This window comes from Alligator sinensis, unplaced genomic scaffold (assembly GCF_000455745.1).
Source record: "Alligator sinensis unplaced genomic scaffold, ASM45574v1 scaffold705_1, whole genome shotgun sequence".
Lineage (NCBI taxonomy): Eukaryota > Metazoa > Chordata > Crocodylia > Alligatoridae > Alligator > Alligator sinensis.
In genome coordinates this window covers 653009-679997 of record NW_005842663.1, presented here as the reverse complement: position 1 = coordinate 679997, position 26989 = coordinate 653009, and the positions used below count along the sequence as shown (strand labels likewise).

The 26989-nt window shown below is 47.0% G+C and overlaps 1 protein-coding gene across 1 annotated transcript in view; it reads left to right on the top strand.

Moving 5' to 3' along the window:
* LOC102384135 (arf-GAP with SH3 domain, ANK repeat and PH domain-containing protein 1-like) overlaps positions 1-26989 on the top strand; it is a 97815-nt gene that overhangs the window by 47631 nt on the left and 23195 nt on the right. The window contains exons 14-20 of the mRNA XM_025215716.1: positions 1-12; positions 502-665; positions 2097-2230; positions 2849-2940; positions 4951-5137; positions 20926-21011; positions 26344-26459. Of these exons, the coding sequence (XP_025071501.1) occupies positions 1-12; positions 502-665; positions 2097-2230; positions 2849-2940; positions 4951-5137; positions 20926-21011; positions 26344-26459 (791 nt within the window). The remainder of the gene's footprint in view (positions 13-501; positions 666-2096; positions 2231-2848; positions 2941-4950; positions 5138-20925; positions 21012-26343; positions 26460-26989) is intronic.

Genomic DNA, 26989 nt, shown 5'->3' with positions numbered 1-26989 from the left:
GGAATGTATTGCGTAAGTCCTGGAGTGGGGGCTGAGGAATCTGCCAGTAAAAGGGCTCCTTGTAAGGGGCAAAGAGTTCCTGGAAGCAAGCTTTTTGGACCATTCTACTCCTTATATGCCACAGCAGTTGGACCATAAAGCCTATGCTTTTTAGACACTGCCCTATGTCCTCCCTACCCTCTAGGAGGTAGCATTTGGCCTGGGATGGTATAGAAATTAGCACATTCTACATTTATTCAGGGGTGTGGACCAGAGGAGCCATGAGGTCCCTTCCAACCCTATGATTTCCCACTGCAACCTGCCCTGCACTTTAAAACATGTGTGGAGCTACAGCCTAGGGTAGAGGCCTTGCTATATGGCCACCCTCCCCCTGTGCACTGAAGCACAGAGACATGCTGCACTCCTGATGCTCGCTGAGCATGTCCTTGCGAGATGAGCTCTCCAGGCAGGGCAGGGAGCAGAAGCATCCCTGTAACAATATCAATTCCCTCCTTTGTGCAGCTGGATTTCTGTTCTCAGCAACAGCAAGGAGGAGGCTCTGAATGTGGCCTTCAACAGGGGCCAAGGGAGTGGAGAGAACAGTATGGAGGAGCTGACAAGGGCCATTATTGAGGAGATAAAGTGCCTGCCAGGGAACAGGGCCTGCTGTGACTGCTCGTTGCCAGGTAAGAGTGCAGGGGTTTTGTTCTGAATGAAGGACATGCACAGTTTCTGCACAGTCAGGCACTTCTCCAACTCTGGCATGGAAGCTACCATCAATCCTGCCATTGGCCTCCCTCTTCCCACCTGCACTTGGCCCTCATCAGTCCCTGAACTGCTTTGTGCTACTCTCCACCAAACACTGTAATGGGCATATGTGGAACAAGAAATGTTCTTCCCAGTGGGAGTACTTTCACTTCATCCTGAACTGGCTGTCTGTGCAGGAACACAGGCATGAAAATCACCCGAGTTCTAACTCCTGTCAAGCATCCTCAGAGCTGGCCCCATTTCCCAGAGGGGGAAACTGAGACACAGAGAGGACAGAATGAGTTAGAGTGCAAGCCAGGAACAGGGCCCACATCTCAATGTCCAGCAGCACAGAGTGAGATGACATTTCTGTGAAAAAACAACCTCTCTCCAACTGGGAAGCTCCAGGAGTGTTAAAAACCTTTAAAGCTCAGTGAGTGGTTTTATGCCCTCTCAGAGCTCTAGCACCCCGAGTAGTAATGGCCAGGCAGCCTCTGTGGACCTTGTATATTTGGGTGTGTGGGAGCCCTAAACTTCTGGTGATGCCATAGCACTGCTCCTCAGAATTATGGTGATCCCATCATCTACAGCCACAGCATTTGGACAGCTAGGCCTGCATGCCTGTCCACTTCCATACACCAACAGCAGAAATGTGGCAGAGACTGAAGATGACCACAGGGAATGTCCTTTCCACTGCCACTAAAAGGGATTCAAATTACTTGAAAACCACTAAAATGAGTTCAAATAACTTTGAAAGCTTTGCTACACAAAGAACTCCCCATTCTGAAGATTTGACCCATTCTGTACAGTCAGACCCAAGACCTCACAGTTCTCATGGCTCAGGGACATGTGCTTTCCCCTATAATGTTCTCACATTCCTCTCTCTGGCATGGATGTTTGGCTCTGGCCAGCTGGCAATGAGCTGAGTCTGTTGTCAAGTTCTCTGCCACCCCTGGCCCCCCCAAGCTATACCTACTGCCTGTCCATGGCCAAAGGAACCATCCAAGCACATTGAACTCTATCTATTCCTTCCCTTAGCACCAGAGACTGCATGGAGGAAAAAGGAGAAGCTGGCTAGACTGGATCTAGGCTTGGCAAGGGCTTCCCCATGCTCATCTGTCCCTTGCTGAGGACTGCAGCAGATCTCTGGGTTGGGGCACAGAATTGGTCCCTCACTTTCCATGCCAGTTTTTACTTTCATCCTTTTTTGCATTATTTTCACCACAACTGATGCTTGGGTTGGGGCCACAGGATTGGGAGACAATCCTTGGAGGTTGAGTGGTTGGCAGTCACTTGACCTATGCTATGGCTATCTGGTATTTCCAGCTAGAGGTTCATACTAACCTCAGGACATGGTGTCACCCTAACAGATCCCACTTGGCTCTCCATTAACCTGGGCATCCTGATCTGCATTGAGTGCTCTGGTATTCACCGGGAGATGGGTGTGCACCTTTCCCGCATCCAGTCACTGTCCCTGGATAAACTGGCAACCTCTGAGCTCTTGGTAGGGAGCTGCCTGTATAATTTCCAGTCTACTTGCTAGGTCTCATGGAGAAGTGCATTGAATGGTGGGGGGGAGGGGAGGGGACACTGGCAGCTATGGGAGAGGGGCTGCTATAGTGTTGGCAATGGCAAGATTATAGATGGTGGATCAAGGTTACTAGTCATTGGTAGAGAGATCAATCAGGGCCACGTCTCTAAACCAGGATGGGACCTTAGTTGATGATGAGGGTATAGCACTGGTACTGGGAGAGGGGAGGAGATAAGAGCCATATGTGGCATTTTAGAGGGGTCCTGGGGGTAAAGTCACCAACTCAGGTATCCCTTTGCTACCTCTTGATGCCCTACCTGCTTCTGCCAGCTTAGTAAATGCTCTACAGCTAGAAATACAGGTTTTGGGCTACCTAAGGGACTTGCAAACCTTGGGTAGTGGCATGCTGAGAGCACAAACAGGAATAATATGCATTGGAGCTTCACTGCACCTTACAAAGGAGTCAGGGTCCCTATGCTAGGGATTGCCACAACCCTGACTTCCCAGGTCTCCATACCCCCTTGCAGCTGGCACATGCTTCAGCTTTGCAGTACATTGCACCAACTAGTCTCTAGCTTGTTTGTTTTGCAGTTGGCTAAGAATATTGGCAATTCTGGTTTTAATAACATCGTGGAAGCCAATCTTCCCAGCTCTTCACTGAAGCCAGCGACACACAGTGATATGTAAGTTCCTTCTCAGGAGTCCCAAGCCAGCCCTCACCTGCTTCATAAATTAAGTATGGGGCCTTGTAGAGATTTATCCATTCCCCTGCACTCTGACCTCCCATTTAAATGCACTCTATGTCCTGTTTCTAAGGACAGATGCCCAGGGTCCTCCAGCAATGGACAGTTGTACAAGAGTAGAATCAGAAGTGCAAAACTAGAGGGAGAACCAAAGCCAAAGGAATCACCAAAGCAGAAGTATCATGCTGCAAAAGCAGGACAAGGGGCACTTTGCACTGGAAAAACTCATCACTACAGAGAAAGTGCTGGGGTGAAGTGGGTGAGAACTTGCAGAAGGTAGAATGAGTGAATTGCTTGGTCTGTGATAGTAAGGGTGAGCTGAAGAGCAAGAGAGAATGGGTATATCACAAAGAAAAATTGTCAGGGGAGAAGCTCCTATAGTGGCAGCAGGATGGATATGAGTTTTTCAAAACTTCTTTGGGGACTGGGTGACCAGTCCCCATTAATTGTAGTGATATATTTCCATTTATGTCAATGGGAGCAACTGGAATGTTGAACACACTTGAAAACATCATTGATGAGAAGGGGTCACATACAGTTGTAGAGATGTGGGTGCAAGATCTTCAGTTATGATTGGGAGGAGAGAAGGAATTCCACAATAATGATATTTCAGATCATATCCCAGGCCCAGGTTCCTGTGCCCTGTATTGCTGAGTGGCACATAGGATGCTGTTAAATTGGAATGGCAGAACTTGACAACAATTTTGGCGGCACAGGTTTGAATCAGGCCCAAATCAGGAACTGGCTCAAACAGGTATGAAGGCAGAAATCCCTACAAAGGGAATGGAAGCAGGAGGAGAAAATAACACAAAGTCCAGTTTGGAAAATGCAAGGCAATATTTCAGAGAACATTAAGACCAAATAAACTCTCCCTTCTGCTCTATGAATACTGCATTCATCTCTGGGCATTTCTCTGTCAGTAAGACATAAATAGCCAGGAAGAAGTCTATGCAGAGCATTAACAATAATCAGGGTGCAAGAGAGGCTATTTGTAAGGAAGGGTAGAAACCTTGACATGCTCACTCTAAGGCCGGAGATTGTTAGTTTAATCTATGGGACAGAACTGAGACTAAGGGTGATGAAGTCTGGAGAGGGTAAATGCCCACTGACTCCCAGTAAACCCTGCCTCCCATGGGATATACAAGAAGATGCTCAGGGAACTGGACAGGAGTCCTATGATTCGGGATATTTGAAACTAGATGGGACAAAATGCTGGAAAATAAATAGGTGTCTCCATCATTACCTTCTATTATTAAAGAAATGCTGAAGTTATCCCTGGGGAAAACCCCTGAAACAGCTATTTGATGGGAGGTTGCAGGGGAGGGTGTGCTGGCATTCTCTGTTCTCCCATCCCTACCCCATTGCTATTGCACCTTGGATTTGATTCCAGTTCTGGTGCTACACAGTGAAATTAATAAGGCTCTGGAAGGCTGCATTAGCAATCAGGACAATGTCAGTGTAGCCCAGGATAGTGCCACTTATCAAAGTGATCAAATACTGTGTCAAGCCCAAAATATTATGAAATGGCTTTAAAAAATCTTTTGATTACACAAATAGGGAGGTTTTATTCATTTTTTTGCCTTCAGGTTGATGTCACCTTTGAGCTGTTTTCCATCCGTTCTGTGCAGCCATGAGGGCTACAGATTGATATATTTTTTAATGAAAGCTAAAGTTCTTCTCTAATTACCTGGCTCAAGGAGCTGGGGCTTTAAGAAAGCTACCAAAATATTAGTAGAGTTAGCAGATTTGCTAGAGCAGGATTGAGGTGAGAGCAGGGGAACAGGAGGAGCAGATAAGGATGAGAAGGTGCAACACTGGCCCTCAGGTGGTTAACTGGGCACCTTGGCTTCAGGCCTGTGTCTGCTTTGACCAGACCTGAGCAGGAATACTCATGATGGAGGGGCCTTCTGTGTGAATTCTTATTTGTTTCCTAATGCTGATTCCCTCCAGGGCCCTTCGGAAAGATTACATTATTTCCAAATATGCTGAGAGGAAATATGCTAAGAGGAGCAGTGAGAGCTCAACTGCCCTGCATCGGGGGTTGCAGAAAGCCATCATGTCGAAGGACATATTCACGCTTCTCCAGGCCTATGCTGAAAAGATGGACTTAGATGAACCTGTTCTGGAGCCTACAGGGGTGAGTCTGGCCCTGCTGTGGTTGCACCAGAAGACCCAGATTAAATGGCAAATGCATAGTTCAGGTAGTGGCAGTGCAGTGTGTGTGCAGATGGGAACATGGCCCACAAAGCACTGAAGCAGGTAAGACAAGCATGGGGTTAGTGGTATTCTCAATAAAGAGGATGTACAAGTGTAGGGGGAGAAGCCTCCTTCTCCTGATAGGGACTTTGTTCACAGGGTCCAGGCCCCAGCTGTAAGGGCCTAGTTTTTCTTACTGATGGATAGGGTCAGTTCTTTTCCCTGGGTCAGTTTATTCCTGTGCCTAACTTGGCATTCTATGGGACGTATAGGGGCAGGACCTCCACCTGAGCCTGGCAGGAAGTCCAGTCTCTTGGGGGATGTGTGATTTCTTTGTTACCTGTTTTGTTTCTTTCCCTGCCTTATGCTCTGACTGCTATTTTTTTACAACCACAATAGATCGGGGAGAGCAGTCCATGGTGTACATATTAGAAATGCCTTAAAGACCACCCTGTGTGTCAAGGCAGGTTGCTCCACACACAGGGCCAGTTTCTGTTTCACCTATTAGGAGCATAAATAGACTTAGGCACCTAAGTGTGATTTTATTCCACCCTTCTCGAGTCCCCAAAAATCCATTTGTGCTATCTCATAGATCAGGAAAAGGCTGGGAGACTTCTAGTTCTCAAAAGGGCTTTATTGCAACTAACACATACACACAAACATGGCTGACAACTTCCTGTTGATGCCATCATGTCAGCCCTCAGGAAGGGAGTTAACTCTTACTACTACTACATTCCCCTTTCTCAGGAGAAACTTAAAGGATTTCCAAAAAAACTGCAAAATCATCTTGAGAGGAGAGATTACAAGCACATCACTCTCTTGTGAGTCTTTACCACTCACTTCCCTGCAAAAAGAGAATAATCAAAACAGAAACATCAATAAGTTTTTTCATTTAAAGTGGATAGATTAAAAAATCTAATCTATTTGGTAGAACTAGTAGGGTGGAAGTGCTTGACTTTAGGAAGGCAAACTTCAGTGTGCTTAGGAATTTAGTCAATGACGGACTGCAGGATAAGAGTATTGGCAAGATGGGAGTCCAGGGAGGCTGGTCGTTCCTAAAGAAAGCGATCCTTCGGGTGCAAATGGAGACAATCCCAGAATGAGGGAAAAGGGGGAAAGGAGCCCAAAAACTTCCTTGGCTAAACAGGGAAATCCAGGGGAGCCTAAGGGCAAAAAAGAAGGCAAGCGGGGCGGGGGGGGCTACCAAGGAGGAGTATACCTACTTGGCCTGCACTTGCAGGGAGGCAGTTAGAAAGGCCAAAGCAACTACAGAGCTGAGGCTGGCAACAAAAATTAAAGACAACAAAAAATGTTTTTTTCGGGAGTAAAAGGAAGGTGCAGGGCAGCACAGGACCCCTACTGAACAAGAAGGAGAAATCAGTGACAGACAGGGGGGGCAATGCTGAGCTAGTCAATGAGTTTTTTGCCTCAGTGTTCTTGAACAGAGTTCAAGATAAGTCTCCTAATAGGTTCTTAGATGGGCATCAGAGGGACCAACTGTCTACGGTGACTTGGTGCAGAGTCACTTGGATGGACTGGATGTGTTTAAGTCAGCAGGCCCAGATGAGCTGCACCCGAGAGTACTGAAGGAATTGGCCGGTGTCATAGCAGAACCACTGGCACGGCTGTTTGAGCACTCATGGCGCTTGGGTCAGGTCCCGGAGGACTGGAAAAGGGCCAATGTAGTCCCTATTTTTAAGAAGGGGAGGAAGGAGGATTCGAATAATTATAGGCCAGTCAGTCTCACCTCCATGCTTGGAAAAGTCTTTGAAAAGATTATGAAGGATCGTATTTGTGGGAGTCCAGTGGGAAAAATAATGCAGCAGGGCAACCAGCATGGATTCATAGCAGGTAGATCATGCCTGGCCAATCTGGTTTCATTTTATGACAGGGTCACAAAATGCTTGATGCAGGAGTAGAGGTGGATGTTGTTTTCTTGGATTTTAGCAAGGCCTTTGATACAGTATCTCATCCCATTCTTATAAATAAATTAAGAGGCTGTGACATAGATGTTTACACGGTCCGGTGGGTGGCAAATTGGCTTAGCGGTCGCACCCAAAGAGTGGTAACAGACGGGCCGGTATCAGCCTGGAAGGAGGTGGATAGTGGGGTCCCGCGGGATTGGGTCTTTGGACCTGTACTCTTCAATATCTTCATCAGTAACTTGGATGTGGGTGTGACGTGTACTATGTCCAAGTTTGCGAATGATACTAAATTGTGGGGTGAAGTGCACACTCTGGAGAGTAGGGAACGATTGCAGGCAGACCTGGACAGGTTAGAAAAGTGAGCAGTACACAACAGGATGCAGTACAACAAGGACAAGTGCAGAGTGCTGCACCTAGGGTGCAAAAATATCCAGCATACTTACTGGCTCAGAAGTGACCCTCTCAGCAGCACAGAAGCAGAAAGGGATCTTGGAGTCATAGTGGACTCCAAGATGAACATGAGTCGTCAGTGTGATCATCAGCAAAGCTAACTGCACTTTATCATGCATTAGCAGATGCATGACAAATAGAACCAAGGAGGTGATACTTCCCCTCTATGCAGCATTGGTCAGACCACAGTTGGAGTACTGCATCCAGTTTTGGGTGCTGTACTTCAAGAAGGATGTTGATAGACTCGAGAGGGTCCAAAGGAAGGCCACTCGTATGGTTAGGGGCTTACAGAACAAGCCCTATGAGGAGAGACTGTGGGACCTGGACGTCTTCAGCCTCTGCAAGAGAAGGCTGAGAGGTGATCTGAAGGCCCTCTACAAATTCATCAGGGGGATGCAGCAAGGGATCAGAGATGCTCTGTTTACCATGGCACCTCTCGGGGTAACAAGGAACAATGGTCACAAACTGACAGAGAGCAGATTTAGGCTAGATATCAGGAAAAACTTCTTCATGGTAAGGGTGGCCAAAATCTGGAATGGGCTTCCAAGGCAGGTAGTTCTCTCCCCTACCTTGGGGGTCTTTAAGAGAAGGCTGGATAGGCATCTACCTGGGGTCATCTGACCCCAGCACTCTTTTCTGCCTAGGCAGGGGGTCGGACTCGACGATCTGTTGAGGTCCCTTCCGACCCTAACATCTATGAATCTATGAAACTGACATACATCTTGACCTAGTGTAGTAGACAGGTGGAATATGATGGAGATGCTCTCGATTCCTATGGAGAAGACCTCTAGGAGTAACCACCTAATATGAATGAGGGGTATCTGCCCTAGCCTGGACAGTGCCTTGTATTCCTGCATCTGGAATCCAAACTTTCTGCTGTAGAGAAAGAGCAGATACATTTCTTGAGGAATGCCAGCCGGTTCACTGTGATGGGAATGGTGGGAGGGCAGATGGTGGGAAGGCAAGGCTAAGGAGATTCAACTTCTCACTAATATCCATGATATGTGTGGTTTCTTTAGTGCTTACTGGAACTGAAAAAATGCAAAAACGGGTGGAAGAGGAGCAGGAAAATAGTTGGAGGCGGTGGAATTAAATAGCAGTGGCTGAGACTAGCCAGCCAGCAGGGGTTTGGGGAAAAAGAGTTTGGGGTCCCAGTGGAAAGAGGCTGAGGCTGGCTGGCCAGCCGGCTTTCTGTGATAAGTGGCAGCACAGTGGGGGGGGGGGATAACGGCACTGCTGGGGGGAGGAGGGGGGTGGGGGGGACCCAACTCCGGGCAGGAGCAGGGTAAAAAAAGTTTGGAGTCTGGGTGGAATGCATGCGGCTGAAGCTGGCTGGCCGACTCACTGTGATAAGTGGCAGCACAGTAGGGTTGGGGTCTAGTGGCACTGTTGGGGGCAACACAGGCGCAGGGATGCGCCCAACTCCAGGCAGGAGCAGGGAAAAAAAGTTTGGGGTCCGGGTGGAATGCAGCTGAGGCTGGCTGGCTGGCCGGCTCACTATGATAAAGTGGCAGCACAGCAGGGGTGGGGGATAGTGGCACTGCTGGGGGGAACATGGGAGCAGGGGTGCCCCCAACTCCACACAGGAGCAGGGAAAAAAATGTTTGGGGTCCGGGTGGAAAGAGGCTGAGGCTGGTTGGCTGGCCAGCTCACTGTAATAAGCAGCAGCACAGTGGGGGTGGGGGATAACGACACTATTGGGGGGAGCACCGGGGCAGGGGTGCTCCCAACTCCAGGCAGGAGCAGGGAAAAAATAGTTTGTGGTCTGGGTAGAATGCAGCTGAGGCTGGCCACCTCTGATAAGTGGCAGCAGCACAGTGGGGAAAAGAACAGCCAGAAGCGTGGTGCATGTGAAAAGGCAGAACATGTTTTTTTGGAAATATCATTTTTCATGAATCTAATAAGTAATAAAATAATCAGTAAAAATTTGCAAGATTAGCACCTGGTTGAATCAGTGCAGGAGAAATTAGATGAACTTTCATGGATTTCCATGGATTTACAAGTGAACCCAAGCAGCACCTGATGGTGCAATAGTTGCAAAGCAGGGAAAAAATCACATTTTTGGGCATAAGTCAGATCCATGTTACAAATTTAAAATGATAAAAATAACCCTCATGGAAGAAATTCAGGAGCTAAAAATAAAACGGATACCCACCCCCCCCCCCCCCCCAACCCCCCCCATCCAATAAAATAAGATGATAACATGGATACACAAATGCAATTTAGCTAGCTTAATGGCAATTTTTGTCACGTGGACACAGGAAAAGTGTAACATGGAAACAGGAGAGGTGTAACATGGATAAGCGCCCTCAGGGACCAACCCCCTTGAGACCTAAAGATTGGAGGAGACCTAATCAATGCCCATTGGAAGAAGCATTTTCAAGACCTTCTCAATTAAGACTCTGTTGTTGATGAGACTGTTATGAACTCCATCCAGTCAGAGATAATCTCGGAATCTCTCCAACCCTAGTTGAAGTAAGGAAACGGATCGAGCACATGAAGAATAAGAAGGCATCTGGAATGGATGGAATCCCCATGGCAATCTTCACCCAGGGGGCAGAGGAGCTCACGTCATCACAGGTTCATGCCCTCATCTTAAGGATTTGGAATGATAAGGAAATCCCAGATGACTTAGGGCTGCCATGATTATGACAATCTTCAAGAAAGAAGACAAGTCTGACTGTGGAAACTACAGAGGGATAGCCTTGTTGTCCACCACAGGAAAGATAATTCTGAGAATCCTTCTGAACTTCTCCTTCCACTTGCTGAAGAGCAACGTCTCCTTCCACTTGCTGAAGAGCTCCTCCTAGAATCTCAGTGTGGGTTTAGGGCATCAAGAGGCACAACTAATATGATTTTGACAGCTCACTAGCTTTAGGAGAAATGCTGGGAACAACAAAAGCCTCTCTACATGGCCTTCTTTGACCTCATGAAAGCTTTCAACTCTGTCAGCCAACAAGTGTTGTGGAGGATCCTTCTGAAATACGGATGCCCACCAAAATTTGTCACCATTTTCTGTCTGCTCCATGATGGCATGTAAGTGGTGGTTCTCAGTAATGGATCTATTGCAGATCCCTTTGATGTTAAAATGGGAGTTAAGCAAGGCTGCATCATTGCTCCAACACTCTTCTCAATATTCCTTGTCGCAATGCTACATCTGGCCACCAACAAGTTTCCAGCCAGAGTGGAGCTAAACTACTAAATGAATGGGAAGCTATTTAACCTCAACCAACTCTGAGTCAAAACCAAGACCACCCTGACCTCAATCATTGAGCTCTAGTATGCTGACGATACTGTAGTGTATGCTGACTCAGAAGCAGACCTTAAGGCAATCCTCAACGTCTTTACTGAGGCATACAAGAAAATGGGAACAACACTTAATATTCAGAAGACTAAGGTCCTCCACTAACAAGTTCCTAATGAATACTCCCCACCTCTGGTAATCCAAATCTGTGGTGAGACTCTGGAGAATGTTGAGTATTTTCCATACCTTGGAAGTCATTGCTTACAGAAGGCCAAGGTGTATGCTCATGAGGAGGGCAGAGAAAGCACTTCAGGGACATACTCAAGGCCAACTTAAAAAAACCCAACATTGATGTCAACTCATAGGAGACTAAAATCAAAACGAGAAGGCTACAAGGGATGGAAGTGAGGAATTGCTACCAAAAAGGAGTACACAGTAATAATCTGCACCTGTAGGGAGCTGATCAGGGCAGCAAAAACACAAACAGAATACAACTGGCAACCAAAATCAAGGACAACAAAAAGTCCTTCTTTAGATATGTAGGGAGTAGGAAACAAAATAAGGAAAGCATAGGACCCCTGACAGCTAAAAAGGGACAGCTGATACCCAACACTCAGGACAAAAGTGAACTCCTGAATGAATACTTCATGTCGGTATTTCATAGATTTCATAGACCTTAGGGCTGGAAGGCACCTCGAAGATCATCAAGTCCAGTCCCTTGCCCCAGTGGCAGGAAGTCAGGTAGGGTCAAAGGACCCCAGCAACATAAGCATCCAAGCATTTCTTGAATGAGTCCAGAGTAGGTACCTGTACCACATCTGGAGGGAATCTAATCCAGGTCCTGGGGGCTTGGACAGCAAAGACATTTTTTCTTATGTCCAGCCTAAAATGGTCTTGGAGGAGTTTATGACCATTGGTCCTTGTTTTACCTTGGGGCGCTCTGGTGAACAGACGTTCTCCCAGATCCTGATGAACACCCCTTGTGTATTTATAGGCAGCCACCAGGTCCCCCCTGAGCCTGCACTTTTCCAGACTGAAGAATCCCATGGCTCTCAGCCTGTCTTCATAAGGCCTTTTCTCCTGCCCTCTGATCATGTGCATGGCTCTTCTCTGGACTCTTTCAAGCTTCTTGACATCCTTCTTGAATTGCGGAGCCCAGAATTGGATGCAGTATTTCAGCCACAGCCTCACCGAGGCCAACTATGGCAGGAGGATGACATCCTGAGATTTACTTGAGAAGCATCTATAAATGCAAGCCAGGGTTTTGTTTGCTTTACCAGCTGCGACATCGCATTGGTGGTTCGTGTTCATCTTGTGGTCAATCATGACCCCCAAGTCTCTTTCATCAGTGGTGCTAGCAAGTGTAGCACTGTCAAGCCTATAAGTATGCTGCAGGATTTTTTCCCACTAGGTGGAGTACCTTGCATTTATCGGCATTGAACTCATCAGACTTATGTCTGCCCACTTACTAAGCTTATCCAAGTCAACCTGGATCACTAGCTTGTCCTCAGGTGTGGGCACATACCCCCAAGTTTAGTGTCATCGGTGAACTTAGCCAGTACGCTTCTGACACCAATGTCCACATGGTTGATAAAGATGTTAAAGAGAACCAGTCCAAAGACAGAGCTTTGGGGGATGCCACTGGTCATAGAGCGCCATAATGACTCACTGCCATCGACCACTACTTTCTGGGTCCGACCTCGGAGCCAATTTCCCAGCCATCGGACTGTGGTGTAGCAGAGGCCACAATTGGCCAATTTTTCCATGAGGAGGTTATGGGACACCAGATCAAAGGATTTTTTTAAAGTCCAGGTATATTCCACCAGTCCAAGGGTGTTAGCCTGCTTGATAGGATGCAGCATGATCATGGTGGGGGCGACCACCGTCCCATAGTGATGTAGATCTTGTGGGGGAGCATTTACAAAGACTAAATGTCTACAAGTCACCAGATGAACTACACCCAAGAGTGCTAAAAGAACTAGCTGACGTCATTGCGCAAACTATAGCCATGTTATTTGAAGATTAGTGGCACTCTGGAGAGATCCAGGAAGACTGGAAGAAGGCCAGTGGTATGCCTATCTTTAAGAAAGGGAGAAAGGAGGACCCTGGGAGTTACAGGCCAATCAGTTTTACCTCAGTCCCAGGTAAAATCCTGGAAAACATTATCAGAGTCCATTACAGACAGGCTAACAGACTAACAGTATTCTGCAGGATAGCCAACAGGCTAACAGTGTTCTGCAGGATAGCCAACATGGCTTCATTATGTCATGGAAACACATGCAGCATACTTTTGGGTCAGGTCAGCAGAAGCTTTTATTCAAAAGAAACTACAGCTGTAGGGGGGATTCCAAAGTGACATGGATTTCCCAAGCACTTGGAAGGGGTTCCCCCCCAATAGCAAAATCAGGAGACTTATATACTTTTTAACAGTCGCTTACAACTCACGTGATCATATAGTGGAGTTTGCTAGAAAAAGCAGCTACAAACACTAGTTCGTTACTGCTTGGCTGTTATCAGGATGGGAATTATGGGGGAGACAAGGTTAGCTCACAAAGCGAGAACTAACACCCCCTTCTTGCACCTGGAAATCAGAGTTTTACATACTTTTTTTCTGCTATCTTCAAGGCCGCGGTGAGCGAAGCAGTTGCAGAGCAGTGACAAAGAACAAACACTTTCCCTTATCTGTTCTACTATGCAGAGCCAGCAATTCCCCACAAAGCGGTTATGTCATCTTATAACTTGTATGATCAAAGTTTAAGGCATTTATATATATTTTTTCTTTTTCTGATTCCACAATTATGAACAGTTCATGCCAAACCAACCTCAATTCCTTCTACGATCAGGTAACTTGCTGCCTGGATAGGGGAAATGAGGTTGATGTCTTACACTTGGATTTCAAAAAGGCCTTCGACTTGGTTTCCCATGATGTCCTCATGGTTAAATTGGAAAAATGCTGTTTTTTTACGGTCCGGTGCCTAGGAAACTGGATCCATGGTAGGACCCCGAGAGTACTGATAGACGGGACTGAGTCATCATGGCAGGAGGTGACCAGTGGCGTCCCTCAGGGCTCAGTACTCAGACCAGTACTTTTCAACATGTTCATCAATGATTTGGATTCGGATATTAAATGTGAGCTGGCAAAGTTCGCTGACAACACCAAATTATGTGGGGTGTGGTCACGCTCCAGGACAGCACGGCATTACAGGCTGACCTGGACAGGTTCACGAGGTGGGCTGACCTCAACTTGATGTTGTTTAATACAGAGAAATGCAAAGTGCTCCATCCGGGGAGAAACAGTCCACAACACACTTACAGGCTCAGCAGTGCTACACTAGCCAGTAGGGCTGTGTGTAACATCACCATTTCATTTTGACTTCTGTTTTTCCCTTTTGAAGGGGGACAGTGTTTCGTTTCGTCGTTTCATTTTGAAGCACTGTTCCGTTTCGTTTCGATGTTTCGCCCATAGGCTATAATGGGGAACCATGAAAATGCCTATAACTTCGTCATTTCTTGCCTGATTTGCATAAAAATTGCGGGGATGGTAGCTCCTTCTGAGGGCATGAAGCCTGCTAAGCTTCAAGGAGATAGGTATAGGGGTTTCTGGGAAACTGCACCTCAAACTGTTCAAAGCAAAACTCTTATCAGTTGCTGGCAGCGGCAGCTTGCTCTCATCCTGCGCGCAGATACGGGGCCTGCACCCCCATGAGGGCTGTGGAGCTCTGCCAGACTTTCCCTGGGGGGTGCAGGCCCCTAGATCTGTGCGTGGGACAACAGCTTGCTGCTGCTGCAGGCTGGGGCCAGCGCCAGCACCTGAGTCTGCCCGGTGCAGCCCGCACCAAGCACCAGGAAGAACCTAGTGCTGCTACTGGCCTTAGCTGGCAGTGGCAGCGTGCTGTCATCCCACGTGCAGATCCATGGGCCCACACCCCCTGGGCTGGCTGCAGGGCTGTGCCAGACTCCTCCCGGAGGGTGCGGGCCCCCGGATTTGCTTGCAGGATGACAGCGAACTGCCGCAGCCGGCTGGGGCCAGCGCCAGCACCAGTCTTCCCAACACTTGGCACAGGCTGTGCCCAGCGCCGGTCCCAGCCGGCAGTGGCAGCCTGCTGTCATCCCCAACAAGAGCTAGGGGAGTAATCAGAGAGCTGGGGGAAAGATCAGGGAGTTGGGGAATCCAACCAGGAACTGGGGGAATGTTCAGGGACCTGAATATTCCCCCAGCTCCCGGTTCAATTTCCCAACTCTCTGATTGCTTCCCCCAGCTCTCTGATCATTTCCCCAGCTCTTCCAGGGGGGCTCGGGCCCCCAGATCTGCACACTGGGTTTCAGCAGGCTGCTGCTGCAGTTTCAATTGCTAGAAATAACGGGGACAAGCTGACTGAAGATCGCTTCAGACTAGACATAAGAAAACACTTCTTTACAAGTCAAGTACTGAAGGTTTGGAACAGGCTCCCCCATGAGGTGGTACAGTCACCCACCCTGGCAATCTTCAAAAAGTGTCTTGACGCTCATTTTGCTAGGGTCATCTGACCCCAGCGGTCTTTCCTGCCCAAGTGCAGGGGGGCTGGACCCAATGATCTGTAAGGTCCCTTCCAGCCCCTAAAAACCTATGAAACTATTGCCCAGGGCTGAGTGCAAATGTAAGAAGAGTCTGCTGCAGGTATCTCAGTACTTTGAAACCTCACAACAACAGGAGATGGAAAAGCAGGAGTGGCAGAAACAGCATGTTATGGAACAAATCAAGAATCCAGTGCCACCCACCCAACAAGGAAGCATATGTTCAAGCTGCAGTAGTCTATTGATCCTGGATAGGCCTCATCAGCCGTCTTTGAACACACAGATAATACAATCCTGGAAGAAATCATCCTCAACTGCAAGGGTTGCTGAAGAGAAGAAGATATACTCTTCAACACCATTATAACTCTCTCAGTTTTGATGTTCTATAACTGTGCCATCTTCAAGTAACGGGAGTAATAGTCAATAACAGCAAGGTAAACAGAACCTTTTGAGGTCGCTAAATTGGCTCCCAGCATCTGCCATAGATAATCTGGTAATTCAGTCATAAAACATGGCCCTACAAGGACTAATCAGTGTTGAGCACAAATCTGACAACTAGCCCTTTCCCACTTGGTTGTTGCTGTGAGTGCTGGTGGGAGCAGTCTCTTTGTTCATTATTCAAATCACTTCTGTTTATTTTTATTTTTTGTTGTAGTTTCTTGACTGTGCATTGCATCCACATTAGTTGATGCCTGATAGCGTTTGGAATTGCTTCTATTTCTCTTTGTTGCTGCTTAAATAACACTGACTGAGTTCTGTGACAGTCTTCTGGAGTGTTAAATCGAGGTCTAATGGTAGCCTTTGTGAGAGCTCTTTATTATGAAGACCCACAACTAAGCGGTCCCTAATTAGTTCTTCCTTGAGCTCCCCATATTGGCAAGATTCAGGAAGTGTATGCAAAGATGTGATAAAGCTGTTCGCAGGTTCTGAAGGCTTCTGTTTATGGAGACTGAATCTAGCTCATTCATAAATCACATTTCTTTTGCCCAAAAATGTTCAGTTAATGTTTCTACCACATCATCATATTGCTTTTTCTCTGACATCAGCCTGATCCTCCATTGAGTAGATGAGAGTACTTACTCAGTAAGGTTCAGAGTTTTTGTCCAAACCTAGCGTTACCATATTTCCAGTTCCAAAAAAGAGGACAGCTGTCCAGGAAGTGGTGGGGGGAAGAGAGTGAAGGGGAGATTGTGGGGGAGGGGGTGTTTCTAACTGTTACAGTAAAGAACAAGTGTTACTGCCGCAGAAATTTAATGAGAAACAAAAGCATTAAGTAAATGCTGAAGCTGCACTCAAATGACAGACTGCACTCCTGCTTTGTGCAATATCTGCTTCGTCACTACAGTAAACACCAGGTTTTCCTTTCTGTTTAAAAATTAAGAATTGTCTCATAAAAAACCTGAATTCACTGATTTAAAAAAACATGAACCCACATTTTTCCATGATTAAATTGAAACCTCACTATCTATATATTGTTGTCAATTTAACACAATGTTTTATTGCTTTATTTACAATTTTAAAACAATTTGGAAGTCTACTTTTTTTTAAAACAGAAAATCAGAGCTCCCCCACCCCTTTTGCTCAACAAGATGTGGGTCCAGCTGGGGCTGTACCCCAGCCCCCCCTGCTGCTTTATAGCACCGAGCAACTCCGAGTGATATACCAGTGCCCTGCCCCTGCGTTGCCCCTCAGTCCCAATTCAAATTCCCCACTCCCCTTTGGGCTCTGCTGGTGCCCCTCCCCCCAGCTGCCCCCGTTTCTTCCGGGCTGGAGCAAATGCGGCAGCTGCATCAACAGCTCTGGCTCCTGTGGGTGGTGGTGGATCCAACCACTGCACGGCCTGGAGGATGGGAGAGGAGGCCTGTGCACCCTCCACCCTGGGCAGTGTGCCCCAGCCGGGGCATGCACACGCTCACACACCCCACCCCCACCTTCCAGCTTCCTTGCATCCAGGTGTTCGGCCGGGGCAGCTCCCATACCCTGCCTGGCTCTCCACGTCTGCATGCACGTGCAGAGAATGACGGTGATTCCCGCCTCCTGCCCCTGCCTCTGCCCCCATTCGCTGAAGTGGTATTGTATTTTCCGTGTTTTTCTGTGATAAACGGAAAACTCAGATCTTGATTGAGTACTCAGCTCCCTATCCCGTGTGTGCACATGCTAGGTATTCTGGGAACTGTAGTTCTACCTAGCAGCGGCCATCTTGAAAACAGACCAGGATGGAAATCCCAGATATTTTGCCTGCATTTAAAAAACCTGCCCAGACGCAGCACAGGAGGCCAAAAAAGAGGGCATGTCCGGGAAAACCTAGATATTGGTAACCCTATACGGACACTTCTGTGAAGCAGTTAAAACATCTGATGCAGCTAGGCCACATTCCAGGGGATTGGTAATCAAACCGTTTTGGTGGTGTAACTTTAACTGCCTGCATTTTCTCTGTAGCCAACCTCTGCCCTGAGCGGGACTCAGCTGCTGCTAGAGCTTGGTTTGCCATTTGGAAATCATCCAATTGCTGACTGACATTTGTGTTCCTGTTGGTGGCAGGATTCAGCCACTTCTGAAACCATGTGCTATCTCATAGCTTAGGAAAAAGCAGGGAGACTTCTTGCTCTTAAAGGGGCTTTATTGCAACTAACACACACACCCAAAGATGGATGAAAACTTCCTATTGATGTCATCATGTCAGCAAGGGAGTTAACCCTTACTGCTACACATTAATGGATCTACTTGTGTGATAACCACCCTTAAGACCAAATCACAAAAAACAGTGAGGAAGAAGAGGACCTGTAACAGGGTTTTCTGCCTCTGTCACTTCAAGGGAAAGAACAACTGAAATAAAGCCAGCTATATTAGAGTAAGCAACCAGGGGAAAGCCAAGATAAGAGGCTACAGAACTGCAAGTGCCTACCTGGGAGCTAGATACATTGAAATAAGAAAATAAGGGCAGAGCTCCAGATAGGTAGTAACAGCAGTGCTGTAAAAGCAGGAGGCCTATTTGGCTAACAGGAAATCCCTGTGCATGATGGAGGAGCCATGTGACCAGGAGGATGGATAGAAATTTGGCTCCTGAGCTGGAGCAAGCAGTCAAACCCTGATATATGCAAGCAGATGAGCTTTGGGGGGAGGGGAGGAGGGGGAGACTGCAGGAGGCAGATCCAAAGGCACCCAACACACTCTGGGCTGGAAGGGCAGCGGGATAGATACCCAGCGTAGAGTTTGAGTTTAGTTGGAAAGTTTGCTTGTGTCTTGGTTTATATTTATAACTGGAAGACCAGATTACAGCTATGGGAGAAGTTTGGAGGACATGCAGCAGGGTGTTCTATGTTTTGAGCCCTGCACTGGACAGGATTCAGTGGGGCTGATGCCAGAGAGCCAAAGCCTGAAACAGTGGATCAGGGATGAGGGCCTCAGCAAGAGGAAAAAGGGACCAAGGCCATAAGGGCTGAAGCTTGGACAAATAAGTTAGAGCCCAAGGTGTAGAACAGACGAATAGGGCTAGGAAGCCCCACAAAAATGGTGACTGAGTGACACCTGTGAGGCATGGGGGTGACTGGAGGACACAAATGCTGCCCCTAAGGCATGTTTAATACCCAAAAGCACCGGTAGAGCCTGTGGGGACATGAGTGGTGCCTGGGAAGTGCCAGCAGTAGCTGACTAAGGATCCAATTAAGTAACAAGTTATGGTAAGGGAAGAATCGGTAAGGTCACTCCAAGACTCTGGGGCCACCTCCCACCCTGATAGAACATTTTCATCAAGGCATGGCAGGAAAGACTCTGCAGCAGTACATGGAGGAGCTGGAGTTGGGCAGGGTTAGTGCAGTCACTAGGGGGTGCTGCAGCTTCCCCAGAGCCCTTTCTGTGACATGTCCCACCCACCTTTTGCATTAATTATCCTTCATGAACTCAAGCAGGATGAAACAGAATCACACTTAGGTGCCCAAGTCCTGACTGGTGGAGTGGAATCTGATCATGTTTACCCTCCTCCACCTGGTTATGCAGCATTGCACAGAGGGTACATGTGAGGGAAGGTTTACTGGTTTTGTGTAAAGGGAAGCAGGAAGGCTGACCTTTTTTTCTTAGGCACAGTTAGGGCTGTGTTACCTTTTCTAGACTAATGGGGGAAAATGTCATTGGTGAGAGCTGTGGGTCTGATCTGTTGGATGCTCTTAGTTCTTGTTGCTTTCTTAGCTTTCCATTAGGTGTGTTTTCTTTGGAGCAAAATAAGTGACTACAATGCAGTGTTTCTGTATGTGAATTCTCTGGTGTCTGTAGACCTGAATAGGATCTTTCTATGATATAATGGAGGAAAGGTCCTGATCAGAGCAGAGCATAGGCTCAGAACCTTTCTGGGCCTTTCCTGAAGGAAAATCCATGGATAAGAGACGCTGTTACTTTGCCTGAGGCCCTGCTCTTCACGTAGGGTGTTCTGTTGCTCAGTGTTCTGTTCCTGAATCTGCCAAACACTTTGAGAGAGATCCTGATCTTACAGACAAGTGAGCCTTACTTCTGTACTAGGAAAATGCAGTAAAGCAGCTGAGCTATAACAGGGGTTGGCAATCCCTGGCACACATGCAGAGCATAGCACGTGAAGCCACTCTGCTTGGTTTGCTACAGCTGGCCTGCACTCCAGGCAGCTGCTGCCAGCCATGGAACCTGGGCTGCTTGCAGCAGGTAGCCAGGAAGCTGCAAGCCCTGTTGTGGAGGCTGCACAAGTGCCTTGGGGCACATGGTCAGGAAGGTGCTGAAGTTGCATTGCCCCAAACACCTTCATCATCCTGCACCCTAGGCTGCTCACAGCAGGTGGCAGGAAGGCTGCAATCAGCTGCACCAAGGTTTGCAGAGCCCTGACCCAGCTCATTACTGGTGACAGGTGCATACTGCCTCTGGCAGGATGGCAGGGGAGGGGCTGTGGCTGCACTGCCAGAACAAGGATTTGGACCCCTTTCAGCTGCCTCTGGCACACCCACATCTTAGAAACTGAGGTTGGGCTGTTTTTGGCAATCTAGCCAAAAAAGTTGCCAACCCCTGAGCTATAAACTCTCTCCATGAACGTGATATAACCAGCACAGCTTCTAGGGAAGAAACTTGTGCTTTGTTAGTCTCGTAAAATTCTTTAAACCTTTAATAAGGAATCAGTTGATTTAAGTAAAGTACATTTTAAATAATAAGACTGTTTCTTATTAGGGCTACTGTTTATCACTATAATAAATGTAAGATGTTTTCCAGGGCTTTTGACAGATCTTTTATAAGAAGCTGTTAAGGGAGCTCAGTAGCCATTGCCTTCCAGCTGTGGACTGAACCATTTTCCCCAGCCAATACCCACTCTCTCCCACCTCAAGTCTTCACACCCAGCAACCCTTACAAATTGCCTAATCTGGGATTTCCTTATATATTCCTCTGAAGCAGATAATACCAGTCTCCTGTCAGAAGACAGTAGGCTAGGTGAGCCTTATGCCTGAGCCAGAATTCATGTCCTAAAGTCCGGGAGGGGTAAAGTTGCCTGGAGCTGCTGAGCTCCTGACCCATCCCATCAGTTGCTGTTTTTTTTCCTGGTTACAGGAGCCTGGGGAAACTCTTCTCCACCTGGCAGTGTTACAGTCTGACCGAACCTCCTTGCACATTGTTGATTTTCTAGTGCAGAACAGGTAAGCCAACTTCAGGTTCCACAGCATGCATGTTCAGTCCAGGACATGAGACATCTTATTTACTTTAATACATTGCCAGCAAAATTAGTGCTGGTGGAAGGTACTGGATTGACAACCTTGGAACCAGTTTCCTCTGCATATCCCTAGAAGAAAAGCCACAGACAAGTTGTTCCTCAGTACCAGGGCAAGCTTTCCTTAATTCCCTGCAAACATATCAGTCTTGACCTGGAGCAGCCACTTTTAGTTAGAGGGAAGTTCAGGGTCCATGACCATTCCTTGGCCTCTCTGCTAAAGGAACCAGTGAGTACCAGTGGTGATGGAGATTTTGTGATGGGGACACCTGTCCCACTGAAGTTCAGTCTGTGTTCACCACCTCCCACCTATGCCTTTGAGAACAGTTTTCAAAGGGGAAATGCTGCACTGGCTGCACCTCAGGCTCCACAATCCACTGCTGACTGACCTAAGCCATTTTGTCTCCAAAAAGACAATGACCAGCTTCGTTTTGTCTAAAGTATGTCTGTATCTTTCTGAGCAGGAAGATGTACAGTTGACTTTCTTCCATAGTCAAGCCCAGTGACCCCAAGCAATTTGGGGCCACTGTTAAAGCCTGTCCTCTTAAGGGATCCACTGTCACAGTACAAGCGCACTGTCCAAGTATTTATGGATTTATCTCATCACCCTCAAGCTCAGCTATCAAGCTCTCATCACCCTCAAGCTCAGCTGTTATCATCTCCATTTTATACAAGTAGAAACTAAGGCACAGAAAAATTAGTAAAGCTGGAAATTGAATCCACCTAGGCCTCAATCTAGCACTTTAGCAATGAAACTACCTTTCATAAATGCTTCTTCTAAAACTTTATTTTCTCCTTTACCTGCTGTACTTTCTCATTGCATTAGTTACCTTCATTTTTCCTGAGCTCATATGGCAGTAAACCATGAAAGCTGATAAAACTTTATAATCACTCAAAATGAACTTCCGTGCTGGCATCACTTGTTAAACAAGGACTGGCCATGTTGTTACTACTAACTTGGTATCATTCTGTCTTTGTCTTTAGACAGACAATACTACAGCCCATCTATGACCTCTTTTGCAAGCTTAGACACAAAATTAAGGCACAGTTACAATTCCCTTAATGGTTATCTTTTTAATATGCCAAATTAGGAGAGTTACACTTTCTAGTGATCCTGCATTTCTTCTTAGCAGGTGGGGTATCACTATTGTACTACCCAAATCAGATAAAGAAGGTAAGAGAGAGGCCTGCAGCTCAGCCTTTATTGTTTACACCTCAAAGCACAAGAATAAACATTGGTCTCAGTGCCTGTCTAGCTGTGGGGACTCAGAATGGGGTAGGCAGGTGACATGTAGACTGGCAGTAGGTCATCTTATATTTACTGAGGTCTTCAAAATCCTCTCTCTGCCCTCCCATCTAACCGAATATTCATATATGGCTTATTTTAATAATTTTTTTCTGATTGGTTTTATTCAATTTTTTTTGTTTCACTGAGATAATGAGAATGGGACCCAATCATATTTTTTACAAACTTGGAAGATGCCATTTAACTGAGATCTATGTCCTTGTGAAAATTACAGTTCTGGAAGGGAGGATTCCGTATCTTTTTCTCTCATGACCTGCAAATGCTACTTGCCACATCCTGCTGGGATTTTGGTTGTGGCCGTGTTGGTCTAAGGACGTAGGTAGACAAGGTTCTTTGGGTAGATGTTATATCTTTGAGTGTGTGTAGACGAAATGGGGGCCCTAAATTGAATGGATGGGTTTTTAAAAACACTGCTTCAATTTAGGGCCAATTAAACCCACATGTTGTGCACACCCCTGCCTCTCCGGTGGCAGGGAGGGGAGGGCAAGCTGCTGGCTGGTGGAGCAGTTCCTGGACTGCGGGGGGTGGTGCTTCCCTCTGTGGCAGCAGTGCCCCCCGCCCGAGGCAGCACCCTCCCACAGGCGCCTGGCTCAGGGAGTCCCAGGGGGCACCGCAACCGCGGAGGCAGGTACCGGGCCCCAGCCCAGCTCAAGCAGACAGGCAGACTCCAGGGAGGGAAAAAAAAAAGATCAGGCTCGCCACTTTTTTTGCCTCTCTTTGGCGGAGCCTGCCTTCCCAGGCTGCTGCCACGCTGGCCCCAGCCCAGCTCAAGCAGACAGGCAGACTCCAGGGAGGGAAAAAAAAAAGATCAGGCTCGCCACTTTTTTTGCCTCTCTTTGGCGGAGCCTGCCTTCCCAGGCTGCTGCCACGCTGCCTGCAGGGCTTCCTGCAGAGCCCCTGAGCTACACAGAGCCCAGTGCTTCGCTCCACAGCTAGTAGGGCAGCAAACTAAAACTCCTCCACAGTACGCCCCCGAGGCGTGCAAATGCCCACACCATTAAAGTGGTGCAAAAACATTTAGCCTGCTTTAAAGTGTCGTGCACACATGCCCATCGTTTCATCTACACACAGCCTTTTATTAGACCAACTGAGTAGTTGGAAAAAGTTCTTTGCAAGCTTTTGGGTGCAATCACCCTTCTTCAGGCATAGGGAGTTTCTTCTGTTCTGAGACTGCAAGGAAAGAAAGAAGCTAAAAGTGTGACATGATGTCAGTGAGGATGTAAGTAGGTGGAAATTAGGAACTTGCCACATCCTGGCTCTTTTAGGCAATAGACTAAATTCATTTAGTCTAGGCAATTCATTTGTTGTACTACAAAAATAAAGTGCTATTGAGCTGTCTGGCTGGAGTACTACAAAGTCACCATACAGGTGTAGTCTCCAATCAAGTGGCTCTAAGGGGCTGCTCCTTGGCTCCTTTTGGCCCTGAGGGGAGCCTGACAACGAGTTCTATCGGCAGTTGGGGTGAAGGAGAAGAGGAGGTTGTGTATATAGCACTACACATGTAATGAGTGTCTATGTTGTAATGTCTGGAAAGGTTTATTCTGAAACAGGCTTTGGAGCTTTCTGCTTCAGCCATACTCCTGTAGCACAGCAAAAGCCCCTAGAAAATAACCAAGACTGACAACAGGTGGCTTCAGTGTTGGACTCTTTTCCTTTTGCTCTGTTCCTGGATCCAAACTCCCAGAGCATCCGTAACTCTTTTCATTTTTTTCTACACATAAAATACATTTTGACTTTGCCATAGTTAGTTAACAAAGGCACATTATTATTTCAATATGAATCTAGCTGGCTACATACAATTCAGTTATTTTTATCAAATGGCAAAACTTGAGTTGTTACTTTTAACTCTATTAAGTGCTTTCCAAAAAAGCAGTTATTTGCACTAGGCCTAGCCTAATATTAGTGGCCTTGACAAAAATTCTTATTCTTCTTTCCAAAACTACTACTTATTGCTTAAATGGAAGATCCTACCCTGGGGGTCTTTAAGAAGCGGCTCGATGCCTACCTGGCTGGGGTCATTTGAGCCCAGTTTTCCTTCTGCCCAGGCAGGGGGTCGGACTTGAAGATCTACAAGGTCCCTTCAGACCCTACTTCTGTGATTCTATGATTGGTTAAATACAAACTTAGGTGCTCATTATTCATAATTTAGGCTTGTGCTAGGTCTGCAGTCTGCACCTCAGTATGGTTTGTCAGTCACTGAGCATGTTTGCAGCCTACGCTGTCCTCTGTCAGGCACTGCCATGCATGATCTAGTATGCCAGTGTCGGATTACTGTGTTGGATGTCAGATCACAGGGTCGGATTACATTGTTGAGGTACCTACAGCATAGAGAATGTTAACAGCACAGAGGAGGAGGAGGAGGAGGCCGGGAACGGTGAGAAGCAACAGGACTTGGAAAAGTAAAGTCAAATGTATGACATGAAGCCATGGTCACCATGATCATCTTCACCCTAGCAGCAGTCCTTTCCAATTGCCACTGCCCTCTTGCTCAGTTCTCTTTCTCTCCTGTTGCTTTGCTCAGGTCCCATCTCTCTTCTCATCCCTGAACAGCTCATTTGAACCTAGTTATAAATCTGTTCTCCACTTGTTTTTGTTTCTTCCTTACTCTCTATGCATTCTTCCCCAAGCCTGTCTCCCATTCATACTTACTTTTCCATCCTCTTCCATTGGGTATCTGTCTTAAGTACTCCTGCCCTTTTCACGTGTTCTTCTTAATACCCATCAAGGAGCAGATTTTAAAAAATTGCCCACTGTTGCTGAGAGTATTGAGCTTCATGTCTGCCTCTGAAATTGCACTGCCAGCTCTGTGAGCAAGAGATCTGCACTCTGTCAGAGCTCAATAGCCAGACCACACTGGGCCATAGCCTGCCCTCATTAAATCCCATCCTGCCAAGTGCTTGGCACTCTCCTAGGTAGACTCTGGTATGGGACTGCTGGCCAGGCTCATGCTGAGGCTTATCTTGATCTCTGTTACCTCTAGCTAGTTCAGGAAAGCCGGTTATTGTTAATCGTCCCTTAAATCTATAGTAAGACCGAAACAAAAATCTTAGAGCAGCCTGTCAAGGGCAATTTGCAGATTTGCTGTTGTAAATAACCCTGGTACTTCAGTGAAATATCCTTTACAAATGTTAAGACAGAGACATTTCACTTCTGAAGAGGGAGAAAGGTGTTGTGCACAGGAGTTCCAGACAGAGCCAGAGTAATGACTGCAATAAGGCAGCCTCAGGAGGCCAAGCTGGTAATCAGCTTTCTATATCCCTGCTGGCTAGTGACAGATGCCTAGGTTATGCCAATCCTGCTCTCTGCCCTTCACTGGGAATATGCACAAACCTGCCAATGCTCCATCTTTAACAATTTATGCCAATTATTTAATGACGGGATTCAGAGAGTTGTAAATAATTTGCATATAGTCAACTTTCATCAATCCTTTGTGACTTCCTCCTGGAGAGAGACTGCTCCCAGCTGAAACTGGAGCAGCAGACCATCCACTTTCAGATACTGCCTGAACCAACTCAGTCCTTTCTATTCAGTCTTATCAGATGCATCCTTCCCTCCACCCCAGTCTCTTGACCATTCAATCCATGCCTGCTTCTGTTGCTGCCACTCTCTATATCCAGGGAGGCCCTGGTGGTTTGAAGCCAGGCATCAAAATGATCACTGGCTGTCATAAGAGGAGCTATATGTCTTGCCCACAATTCAGTCCAATGCATGATTTTCAGGCTAAATAGTGGGTAGGCTTGACTGTGCAACCCAGTAGGTGATCTCTGTTGGTATTTTGCATCCCTGCAATCAGGTACCTTACTGAAAAGCCAGCATACTGGTGAGTCTTAGTTCTGCTCCTTGTTCATGTGATGTAGGAAGAAAGGTTTTTGTGTAAATGTCATTCATTTAGTATCATAAATGAGAAGAACTGCTTATTTTCAAGCATACTGATAATTCTCATTATCTGCTGCAGTGGGAGCCTGGTGAAGCAGACAGTGAAGGGGAACACACCACTTCATTACTGCTGCCTCTACAATAAACCTGAGTGTATAAAGCTCTTTCTCAGAGCCAAGGCCAACATTGCCATCAGTAAGTGACTGTGGGAGACACTATATATATGGGAGCAGTTTCGTTAGCTTGACTCAGTGAGTGGTGGATGGGTTTGAGGATGTCCCTGATGGTTTGATGTCTCTGATGGATGGATATGTTCATGGTTGGTTGGATGGATGCGTGCTCCAGGACTGATCTCAGGCAGGTGGTAAGCACAGAATGCCTATTGCGTCACTGTGCAGGGCAGTTAATAGGTGGGCAAGGCCACAACAATTTAGGTTTACCTGACAGTGTCCCAGGACAAACTGTTAGCAGTTCTTTTCCCATGAACCTTTTTGCGGTCTGTCCCAGGACAATGAAACCAGATGTCTGAATAGTTGCACCTTGTCCAGGGAGAAACTGGTTTACATACATACCACATACACATTCAAATTCTATCTTCCTTTCCCTCTTTCTTAGTGGATCTGCAGCTGCAGCTGAGGCACAAGTTTTGTGCACAACCCTTAACCCTTTTGGCAGGGTAACATAAAAAGAGGCAGGGCTAGAGTGCAGTCTGTGGATGTTGCTGA